The following is a 12,320-nucleotide window of genomic DNA, read 5'->3' as shown; positions in this document are numbered from 1 at the left end:
ATGCAAATTAACCATCACTCCGTTACAACGATGGTGGCACCCATAGCTACAAGATGGCAGCGCCCAGTCCCCTCAGCCCCGCCTGAGTCCCCAGAGTTCCCCAGTCCTAGGGGGATGGCCACTGAGAGCAGGCAGCGTGAGCGCCTTGGTAGAATGCTTGCTTTGTCATCGTGGCAACAAGGCAAGCATTCCGCCCTGGCCCCGGAGGGCCTCTGGGTAACGCGTGGACCTGCAGAGCAGCCGGGGTGGGTAGGGCCTCAGGGCCATGGAGAGCCTGTGGACCACGGGCACAGAGTGGCCAGGCTTGCAGAGAGCAGAGAACCACAGGGAGTGGGCCTAAGCCATCACGGTTCCTGGATTGGAGAGGGCTCCCCTGAGGGCTCCAAGGTTGGAGAGGGTGCAGGTCAGGCTGAGGGACCCATGCCCTGTGCATGAATTTTGTGCTCCGGGCCTGTAGTCTTTATAATAATGGTGAATGTACTGTTGAGGTGAATCAAAAATTCATGAGTTATAAGGCCAAGTGAAGTGACATGTCTGTCGTCCGTTTTTGTGGGCTTCAAAGACCTTCCTGTGAGCCATTCCACTCACCTTGTCCTCTCTGTTTTTAAGTCCAAAATAATAGTTATTTGGAGGTTTGGGGTAAAGATTGAAGAAAGAAATTTTTAAAAAAATGAGAATCAGGACATGTGTTAATTAAAAACAATGAATTGATATTAGAGACCTAGATTCTCTATTTATTGGATCAACTTGATTTCTTTGATAATTCTTCACACTTTCTCCCACACAAAAAGAAAACTAAATATATATAATATACATATATTTGTTTATATATGTGAAGTACTTTAAGCTCTGTGAAAAAATAGTACCATGGGAACTTTAGGTCTAATAATAGGTTTTGTTTCAGTATTAAGACAATGTAAAAAAAATTTTGAGTGTCATAAGAGTTGTTGTTTTTGGCTTCAAAAACAGATCAAATAGATGAAAACCTGAAGCAAGCTTTGCAGGAAGACTTAAACGTCATGGCACCAGGACTCACCATACAGGTAAGCCTTTTTCCTAGAGAAATTCTCGGGGAATTTTGAGAGCTTTAAAATTTAAAGGTCCTTTTATTATACTGTTTATTCTCCAATTATTTTTTAAAATATATTTTATTGATTTTTTATAGAGAGGAAGAGAGAGGGATAGAGTTAGAAACATAGATGAGAGAGAATCATTGATTAGCTGCCTCTTGCACACCCCCTACTGGGGATGTGCCCACAACCAAGGTACATGCCCTTGACCAGAATCAAACCCGGGACCTTTCAGTCTGCCGGCTGACACTCTCTCTATCCACTGAGCCAAACCGGTTTCAGCTATTTTGAAATTATTTAATTGAAGTTCTGTAGTGAGTTATAGAATACCTTTCTCAGTTTGACTTTAGGTCTCTGTCAGAATAAAATATTCTTATAGCTAATCATGAATTCCTAGAGGGAACAGATAAGCTGAGGCCCTTACAAAGAAATAAAATACACATACTACTAGTGTGAGGCATTACTAAGTTACAGTAATGGTTATAAATCAGTGTAAGAGTATTCCTTATGAAAGGAATTTCCAGTATAAGATTTAGACAATAATTCTACACAAAGTAGATGTCCTAACGCATTAATTGACAGGCAAATTGATTGGGTTATTGCTATAAGAGTTTAAGAGAACATTTCAAGAAGTCTGCCTAGAAATGACTGTGATTGAGTTGGGATTTTAGGTATGTCTGGAATTAAAAGGACTTATAAGGGAAAGGGGTAAAGAAGGTATTTCAGGTGGGTGGAATGCCCTGAGAAAAGAAAGGCAAGGTAGCAGCTGAAATTAATAGTGGTGGTGGCAGGAGTGGTGACGGCGCTGGCAGTGGTGGCAGTGGCAGCAGCACTAGCATTGGGAGACGGAATGATGAGAGGCTATATGCTTGCTTTTTGGAGTTAATAATTTTTTAGATTGAATTGAAATCCATTAGTGGATTCTAAAATCAGTTTTAGTGGGTCATGACCAGCATTTTAAGTAAATTGGAATTAAATAGGAAAAGAAATCAGTAAATGCCATGTAGTAAGTTTAAGTCATTCTGTAAAATTTTTGTATTATGTAAGTATGAGGGTAGATTTTTATATTGGGTATCACTGTAAAATGTGTCTTTGAGAGCTTCTTTGGAGGTTCTAGCAGGGGAGCGCAGCTACTCGTATACCCTTGACCGAAGACCGGTCCTCTCCTCTGGGAGAAAGTGGTCCGAGCGCATAGATTCAGGAGGAACACACATGGATCGGTGTGAGAGGAGGGGGACACCCGCCTAGCCATCTAGATCAGCTGAATCAACCCTGGCGATCAATGGGGTGACAGATGTCGTAGCCAGATCGCCTTCACATCCTAAAATATCTCTTACTGTGGTCATATCATGGTCAATAACATTTGAAAGCCATGGTTCTGGATCTAGATTACCTGAGAAGTGGTAATATGGCTTCTCTAGTATCATTTCTCAGAGTTACTAGGAGACCAATTGATCATTGTGGTGAACGTTACTGTAGTTAAAGATAAAGCTTTGTTTGGTGTCACATGTCTCAAGTGACTGTCTCATTGCTACTGAGAGGTGCATTCACTGTTGAGTGACAGTGTCTTATCGTATAAACAAGACTGGAAAGATGGCTACGGTTTTTCCTATCCTCATTTAGATTGTGCCATTATCTCTGATGGGTGCCTGGGGGAGCCACCGAAGTTCAGGGGTCATTTGAAATGTCCAGAGTTAACTGCAAAATTCTCTTGGTTGTGGCTGGAGTAGCTTTTCAGGTTTAAAGATAATAAATGTGAATGTCACAGAGTCTTAGATTCTGCCCAGTTTGTGACTTGGAGTGTAGCTCATTCTTTTTATCAGCTGCCTAGAATTCCTTTTCATTATTATATAACCACTAGAGCCTGTGCACGACATTCATGCACTGCTGGGAGGAGAGGGAGGACAATGGTCCCTCAGCCCAGCTTGTGCCCTCAGCAGGCGGACATCCCCTGAGGGGTCCTTAGTGCTGCTGTGGAGGCAGGAGAGGCTCCAGCCACCACTGTTGCTCACCAGCTATGAGTCCAGCTTCTGGCTGAGTGGCGCTCCCCCTGTGGGAGCACACTGACCACCAGGGGCAGCTCCTGCATTGAGTGTCTGCTCCCTGGTGGTCAGTGCATGTCATAGTGACCAGTTGTTCCACCATCCCGTCAATTGCATATTAGGGTTTTATTATATAGAATTTCCCTATTGTTCTCCCCCACTTTTTTTTTTTGCTGTTAGTAAGCAATAATGTAGCAAACATTCTTGACACATCTTATTTGTAAAAATTATCTTTCAGTCAGCTCTACAATTCTACATCTTACCAGTAGTATCTGTGAATACTTGTTTGTCTACAACTCACCAGATTTGAAGCAATCAGATGTTAATTTTTGCTAAATGGCTGATAGATTTGAATTTATCTCTCTCTTTGATTTGCATTTCCTTAGTTTTTAAATGAAGTCAAGCATCTTTCTAGTTTTTATTTTTGTAGCCATCCCTATCTACTCTTCTCCCTGAATTGCCCATTTATCTGTTAGATTTTTTTCTTATTAATTTGTTAGTAATAATTTGTATATTCTGGATACTTTGTATATTCTAGATATGTTATGCAGTATGTTGTAAAATATTAGATATTAAGAAAAAGATGAATAACAAAGTGAAATTAACCACTAATCTTACTATGCAAAGATAGGAGTTTGTTGTATCTTTCCAGATTCTTCTTAAGTATATTGTTTATAAGTATAAATGTTAAACTAAAGTATAATTATGCCATAGCTGTTTTTTTCACTAGCAGTGTATATAAGCATCTTTTCAAATAAAAAAAAAAGATTTGCTGCATTATCACTTTTAATGGTTTTATTTAATTTCTGTGCTTCCAATTTTTACTATTATATGCATGTTGCAATGACCAAGCTTATAAATACATCTTTTAAAATCCTTTCCTTAGGATAAGTTCTTAAATGTAGGATTTAATGTGTAGGATTGACAGGTCAAAGTGTATGCCCTGTTTGGTGCTTTTTGATACATAATGCCAAATTGCCTTTCAGAAAAACTAGCAGCTTATACTCTCTCATCAGCAGTGTTAGCTGAAATTTCTGCCAGAGGAGTTTGATTATTGTTTTTGAAGGCATATCAAGTACCTCAATTGGTGTATAAGTTTTAAAATTGGGAGCATAATGCCCAGTCAGTGTGACTCAGTGGTTGAGCATCGACCCATAGGCTTTATCCCCAGTAGAGGGAATGCAGGAGGCAGCTGATTCTCTCATCATTGATGTTTCTCTCTCTCTCCCTCTCCATTCCTGTCTTTGAAATCAATAAAAATATATTATAAATAAATAATAAATAAATAAAAATAGGGAGCATAGTTCATGGCTTTTATATAATTATAATATTTTTGTTTCTTTTAGAATTTCTGACCTAGGTTAGAAACTCATATGCCAAATTAAATTAATACTCACGAATTTAATGAGTCTTACTGCTGTTAAACGTAGTCTTTTTTTTAAGCATTAAGGTATGCAAATGATTCTTGGTGAATTCAGTGTCTTTACTCATTTTTTTGTTAGTTTCCTTAGGGTGGGGTTTGTGTGTATGTGTGTGTTAAAAATATTTAACATGAGATCTACCCTCTTAACAAATTTTTAATACATTATTATTGACTATAAGTAAAATGTTGTACAGAAGATCTCAAGAACTATTAATCTTGCTTGACTGAAACTTTATGAGTTTCCTTAGATCTTTTTTTTTCTTTTTTCTCTTATTAAGGTATTATATGTATACATATCTTACCATTGCCCCCCTCCTACTTCCATACATGCCCTCCCTCCTTAGAGTTTTGCGTCCATTGGTTATGTTTATAAGCATGCATACAAGTCCTTCGTTGATCTCTTATCTCTCCCATATCTCCCTACCCTCCCCGCTGTAATATGACAATTTCCTTAGATGTTTTTAGTTACATAATTATGCAAAAAAAAATCTTGATTTTGCCTTTCACAATCTAATATTTCTCAGTCCCCAAATCATCCTATTTTAATTCTTTACATAATATTCTAACTATCTGAAATTCTCTTGTTCATTTATTTGCTTTTTGTTGTTGTCTGATGTGTTTTCTCCTCAAATTTTAAATTTCATGAGAGCAGTCTTGCCTTGTTTATTAAATGAATTATTCCCTGTAACAATCACTATTTTAATTTTTCCCTTCTCATTTTTCTTGAACAAGTACTATGGCAAATTAGGGTAGTGAAAATAACATTCTTGATATTCATTTAGTGATGTGACTATATTATATGCTGACTTTTGGTTTAAAATACATGCTTATAATGCAGGGGTCAGTTTCAACAGATAAATTTATTTCATCAGTTTGTGGGGTTGCTTTTCCTTACTTCATGTGTATGTTTATTTTGGTCAGTGTTTTTGGATATATATGTGTGTGTGTGTGTGTGTGTGTGTGTGTGTGTGTGTGCGCGCGCGCGCGCGCGTTTTATTTCAGAGAGGGAGAGGGAAAGAGAGGTAGAAACATCAATGATGAGAATCATTGATCTGCTATCTTGTGCACGCCTCCTACTGGCAATCAAGCCCTTGACCAGATTGAATTGGGACCCTTCAGTCCGCAGGCGGACGCTCTCTCAAACCAGTTAGGGATTTTTTTTTTTTCTCTCTCTTAAATGTCATAATGCAACTTATTCATGGTATCTATTACAAGTCTTTATAATTTCACATATTTGAAAATGATAAGGTTTCCCAAGATTGGCAAACATGTATGTTCTTCAGCCTCGTATAGCAAGATAAAAATCTATAGAAAACAGTTCTATTTTATGCTTCTTTTTATAAGACTAAAAAGATAAATGGCTAATCTCTTAAATACAATATGACAATGCTTTTCTTTGAAACATATTAAAATGTATTGGAAATCATCAGTGTTTCTGATAGTCACATGGCATCTCTCACCAATTCTGAATTTTTGTATTCTGGTTATCTTCAGGAATTGTTCTTATGGTCTTACATGCCTCACCTTCAGCTGATAATGAGTGTTTTCACCACAGTCCCCAGTTTCTTAAGCCATTTCACTCTAATTTTTATAATAAGTTATGATAGTCCTCAAAATTATGTGCAGATTTGACTGTTCACTTTCACGTAAGGAAGGCTATGTTGCTTAAACATTGTAAAAAAAATTTTTTTTCAAATGCCTTAAAAGAAGGGCATGTGTTTAAAGTCTTTGTTGCTTAAAAGTTTAGTCAAATGAATGAATGAATGAATGAATGAGGAAGGAAGAAAAGGAAGGGAAGAGAAGGGGAGGAAGAGAAGAAAAGGGAAGGGGAGGGGAAAAGGAGCCCTAGCCAATGTGGCTCAGCTGGTTGGGCATTGTCCCATGCACTGAAAGATTGCAGGTTTGATTCTTGCACATGCCTGGGTTTCCAACTTGATCCCCAGTAGGGAACGTGCAGGATGGAGCAGACTGATGTTTGGCTCTCACATTAATGTTTCTCTCCCCTTCTCCCTCTCTTTCTAAAAATCAGTTTGTTTGTGTTTTTTTTTTTAAATAAAAGTTTAACCAGTTTTCAGAGGAAAATTAACTTTCAGATCAGCAAAGTGTTTTGTGTATGCTTGCTAGGAGGGAGTGAGAGCTATTTAACTAGTAAAACCAAAATGTTGTGAGAGATCAAGTCATACATGTAGAAAAGTCAGCCTTCAAAAACTATTCTTTCCAAGTATGTCTAAGTACACTGATTAGGAAAACAAATTTTCTAACAAACATTGTCTACAAAGGCAAATAGACTTTGTTCTAAGTGAGATTCTAGAAAGAATATAAGCTATTAATTGGTATTTCTTTTCCTTCTCTCTTTGACTGTTGGTTTATAGCCAGTACTGAGTGATTGCTGGTTTATAAAGTGGTAAATTCATTTACTCACTTTGTTAAGTTGCATGTACCCACCTGGGTTTTTTGTTTTCATATTTGTTTTCTACTTAACAATTTAAATCTGGGAATTTTACCTGTCTTTTATTTCTTTGGTTTGCAAATTGGTAAAGGAATCAAAATATCTAACTAAAGAGCTTTGTGAAAAGTCTTTTAAGAGAGAACTTGTTTCCTCAACTGGTAGAATGGTTTTTCTTGTAGTCAGGCTTTTTTTTGCTTATCCTTGATTATTGGTGTGATGGCCGAAAAGTAGATTTTTTTCTCATGGTATCCCCACGGGTGTTAGTAGGCAGCTAGCCATGTCATAGTTGTTTTGTTAGTTTCACTTGAGGAGCTCTTCTATAGAAGATTTAGTTTGAAGATTTATTTTTCAAATATATTTTGGCTTTTTCACTTTTATTTTTTAGGCTGTGCGTGTTACAAAACCCAAAATCCCAGAAGCCATAAGAAGAAATTTTGAGTTAATGTGAGTAATGTGCATGGGATCCCGATATTTTATTTAGGGCTGTCTACATATTAATATGCCAGTCTAAAGGAAATGTCTGTGTGAGATATTACACTCTGGAGTGTGTTTTGTGTTTGTATTCCATACTTTAATTCTAGTAATACAGTCAAACCTCGGTTCTTGAACATCTCCCATCTCGAACAATTTTTGTTCACAAAAAATGTCTCAGCTGTCAAACAAAACTTGGGTTCTCGACCCAACAACCCTTTCATGATCAGTTACTTATCTCTCAGGCAATAAAGGAGAGAATGTGTAAGTTTGAGTCATTTTACCGCTGAACCTCCTGCTAACATCTCAGGAAATTGTGCTGTGAATATTTTCATGTGCTTTGCTTTTTGGCCGTTTATTATTATTAAACACATACAGTAAGTCACCATGGCCCCTAAGAAATTTAGTGATAGCAGCAAAGTGGAAGGAAAGTTGTAAGAACACGATAGAGTTTTAAAAAGACATAATTGTAAAGCATGATAGAAATGTTTGCATGTCTGATCTGTATATTTTATTTCATTTCTGCTAAATTTTCATTTACATTTCATATTCTTTTTGTTTTTATAGTATTTCTTGATAGCTTAAACAGTAACTTAGACATGTACTATATGTTGTAACAAAGATTAAAACAGAATCATTGAGGGTCTGGAATGGATTAATCAATTTACATTATTTCTAATGGTAAAAAATATTTTGGTTCTCTAATAAATCTCTTCTCGAACAGCCTTCTGGGAGGAATTAAGTTCCAGAACCAAGGTTCTACTGTATTGCCTATTCTAGTGACCTAATTCCCACTAGACTTTTACTAGTTTGCTCCCTATGGCCATTTCAGGAGCAGCTTCAGTGACTAAGGGTGCAGATGGCTGTAGAACTATGGTTGGTAGCCTAAGGAGCTATACTTGTGTTGTGAATAATACCTTGAATTAAATATTAATAGGAGAGAAAAAGAGTTCTAGCTATTAAGGTTGAAGAGAGAGCCTACGTTTTGTTACTGTGTTATAATGGTAAGAACAGACTTCTTGGTATAAGGTTTGGTTTGTATGTGGTTGTGTATCTAAAGTCAGACTTGAGTCTTTACAATTTGCCCCTGGGGAAGCTTTTCCTGAGTTGACTCCTGAGTACTATTTTCTTTTTTATGTGTCCAGTGCTGACTGGATATGAGAAGTTACTTGCTTGACATGAAATTATTTTCTAAGTGTTTTTAGAAGATTCTTTTTAGGGGAATACCTACCATAGTCAAAATGGCAATATTATTCTCATATGACAGTACTGAGTAGAAGAAACAAAGTCTAGAAAATTTGGCTGACATGTTAAGAGGAAAAATATGCAATGCTGGAAAAGTAACTTTGTAAAAGGAATACAACAGATGTGTAAATACAAGGGATCCAACATGTAATAATACTAATACTTTATTGAGTGACATACAGTCTTGTTGTTCCCAGTCTATCTTTTATTATGCAGAGTTTTATTTTCCCTTTTTTCATTGTAGAAAAGGAACCCTTTTTAAAAACTGTAAAGCATTGCCGGGCCGGTGTGCTCAGTGGTTGAGCACCAACCTGCGAACAAGGAGGTCATGGTTCAATTCCCAGTCGGGGCCCATGCCCGTGCTGCTGGCTCAGGAGGCAGCTGATCAATGATTCTCTCTCATCGTTGATGTTTCTGTCTTTTTCTCCCTCGCCCTTCCTCTCTGAAATTAACAAAAATAACTTTTAGAAAAACACACACAAACAAACTTGTGCGGGGCTGAATAGATCATGGGTCTGATCCATTAATAGAAAAGATATTTATTGAAGGCTGAGTATGGTGTTAGGCTTTCAATATGGTGGCTTCTGGTGATGGAAAGATGAATACTATGTGTTCTCTGCTCTCAGATTCCTCATAGTATTCAGTATGCCATTTGATGTTTTTATTAGTGTTGGCAGGAGGAAAGGCAAGAGCTTTGGGTAAATGTTTTGGGGAAATCGTTGGAGTTACTTTTCAGATAATTCTGGATCTCTCCTAATTTTATAGACTATTGTATTTTTAGAATTAAAGCCATCTTGAGATCATCCAAGCTAACCACTCACTTAATAGTAATTTTTAAAATATCTTCTTGCTATGTGGTCACCCAATTTCCGCTTGTACATCCTTTTACTGATAGATCAGCCATTTCTATTATTAGAAAACTCAGATTCTTAGAAAAAGTTTTCTTACCTTGAGCCCCGGTTCACCACCTAGTAAACTGCCATCTAGTTTTATCTTTTATACAGCAAATAAGGCCACTACACAAGGGTGTCTGTCTGAAGAGGGACTGAAATCCAGCCCTGTTCTGCTTGCAAAACCATGCACCTAAGGACTGCATCTACCCAGAAGTTGGTGCCTTTTGCTAATTGTCCCAAAGATGCTGTGTGGGCTAGAAGGAGCCTAACAGCAAAGGAGCATTTATATTCTCCATATACTTCCAATCCACAGGCCTTTCCATCATATAGTTAGAGGGAAAAGTCTAATTAAAATTCAAAGGTGCTAAATTTGATTCCTATCTCTAGGTAACTTTGGGCAAATCATTTAACATTTCAACCTTAGGTTCATTGTATATAAAATAGGGTAACACCTCTCTTTGCCTATCTTAATGATTCAAAAACTTCTTGTTGAAGATGGTTCTCTGATCCACTATAGAATCAGAATTACTTCCTGTGACTGCATGTCATTTCTAATGTTTATAATATTTTGTCCACAGGGAGGCTGAGAAGACAAAACTTCTTATAGCTACCCAGAAACAAAAGGTGGTGGAGAAAGAAGCTGAGACAGAGCGGAAAAAGGCTATTATAGGTATTTGGATTTCTTTCTGAAATGGCTGTCTCTGTGTTGTGAGTTTGTCCTGTTCTTTGTCAGCTTCATATTAGATATTGATGGGACTCAAATAAGATTGAATCACACATAGTTTAGAATTCTGGAAACTTCTTTATACCGTCAGGTTTTCTGAAGCCTTTAAAAGAAGGTGAGGCCAGTACGTAATAAAGTTCTTTGGCTCTCCACCACGTCATTGGTGCCATGACTGTTGACTTCTTCAAGGACAGGGAAAGTAGACAGGATTTGGGGCAGCTCTAGCCTCTGTGGAATACGATTTTTGTTTGTACAGATTTAGGAGAGAGAAGTTTTGGGCAAAAGCGCAAGATTATAGTATGTATCCTTGCTGTTTGCAAAACTATCCAACTAGTTTTATCTGGATAGATGAATAATACCACCTCTGAAACCAGCAAGATTGCTTACAGGAACCAGTGACTTCCCTAATACTGCAGGGTACTGTATATTAAATTGCCATTTTGGCCCCCAGTTGTTTGTTCCTTGAATGCTGAAAGCTTAAGGAGCTTTTCAGTGAATATTTCAAATATGCAGAATATACAGAGAACAATATAGTGAAGGCTATATAAGAAAATTATATATCTGTTTGAAGCCTCCTGTATACCCTTCCCTGGTCTTACTTTTTGACCCGTCTTCACAGAGTAGCTTGTATTCTGAAGTTGATGTATATCTTTCTACCCATATTTTTATACTTTCACTGAAAGAATGTGATAATTCACAGATTTTTTTAAACTACAAAAATGCTATCAGATTCTACCTCTTATTTCATAACTTGGTTTTTGTTGTTGTTGTTAATTCTTACCTTGACTTTTAGAGAGTGGAAGGGATGAGGGGAGAGAGAGAAACATGGATATAAGAGACCGGCTGCCTCCCACACATACCCATCCGGGGCCAGGATCGAGCCTGCAACCAAGGTATGCACCCTTGACTGGAATTGAACCCATGACCCTTCAGTCCTGGGGCCCGCACTCTAACCATTGAACAAAACTGTCCAGGGCCTCAACTTGCCTTTTTAAACCAACATTATTTGAGTTTTATTCATATTGATACATGATCTACTTCGTTTTTAATTACTGAGTATTTTCATGAGTAACCCTTGATTTATTCTGATAGATCACTAATGAATAGTTAGGTAGTTTCTAGTTTTTTCTTATTGCAAAAAGTGCTGCAGTAATGCCCTTATCCAGGTTTCTGTGAACACATGCAAGCATTTTCCTAGAGTAGTGTTATTCAACATGTAGTGTGGATTAGTGCCCTGTGACCGGCTTTTTGTTTCTGATCCACAGTGGGAGGGGTACAGAAATGGAGAATGGGTGTTTAAAAATTCCTTCAGCTTTCTTTATGTCTGTTAAATCTAAATAAAAACTTGAGCTTGTGCTTTTGTTTTGAATATTTTTCTTAGTACTTCAGTTTTTTATAATTTAATAAAATATTGATTCCTGACAGGTTGAAATACCCCAAAAGAAGTGTGCTTTACCACAGATTCTTCTTAAATACATATCTCGAAGCAGAATTGCTGGGTCACAGGGTATATAAATCTTCTAATTTATAATCTATTGCCAAGTCGCTCTCCAAAGTGGTTTTTCCATTCCACCTTCTGTTCAGCAGTATTTGAGTTCCAGTATATGTGTTGCCATATTGAATCTCATTTCTGCACATCCTCCTCAACTCTTGGAGTTACCAAACTTTAAAAAATTTATGCCAGTTTGATGGCAGACATTGTATCACATCATTTCAGTTGAATTTCCCTCAATACTATAAAGTTAAATGTTGTTTGTTATTGATCATTTAGGTTTCCCTTTTTTTGTAGTATGTGAATTGCATGTTAATATCATTAGTCCATTATTTGATTACGTTTTTTGAACTGACTTGTAGAAGTTCTTTATATCTTCTTGATTTTAATCCTTTCCCATGTTTATACACTGAAGTTATCTTCTCTCAATTTGTGGTTTGTCTTTGAACTTTATGTTTTTGACATACATATATATTTAATTTTCAACTAGTTGGATTCATCAATTTTTTCC

General features: G+C 37.0%; 1 protein-coding gene across 3 annotated transcripts in view; it reads left to right on the top strand.

Annotated features, from left to right (window-relative positions):
• Positions 1 to 12,320, top strand: part of ERLIN1 (ER lipid raft associated 1) — a 37,947-nt gene that overhangs the window by 13,855 nt on the left and 11,772 nt on the right. For all 3 annotated transcript variants that reach the window (XM_084904106.1, XM_084904108.1, XM_084904107.1), the window contains 3 exons: positions 970 to 1,043; positions 7,370 to 7,428; positions 10,172 to 10,263. In XM_084904106.1, coding sequence (XP_084760232.1) covers positions 970 to 1,043; positions 7,370 to 7,428; positions 10,172 to 10,263 — 225 coding nt within the window. The remainder of the gene's footprint in view (positions 1 to 969; positions 1,044 to 7,369; positions 7,429 to 10,171; positions 10,264 to 12,320) is intronic.

The sequence above is a fragment of the Pipistrellus hanaki genome, assembly GCF_964339955.1.
Source record: "Pipistrellus hanaki genome assembly, chromosome: 14".
In the NCBI taxonomy this organism is placed as follows: Eukaryota; Metazoa; Chordata; class Mammalia; order Chiroptera; family Vespertilionidae; genus Pipistrellus; species Pipistrellus hanaki.
The sequence above is the reverse complement of the archived record's forward strand: the minus strand, read 5'-3'. Positions and strand labels throughout refer to the sequence as shown.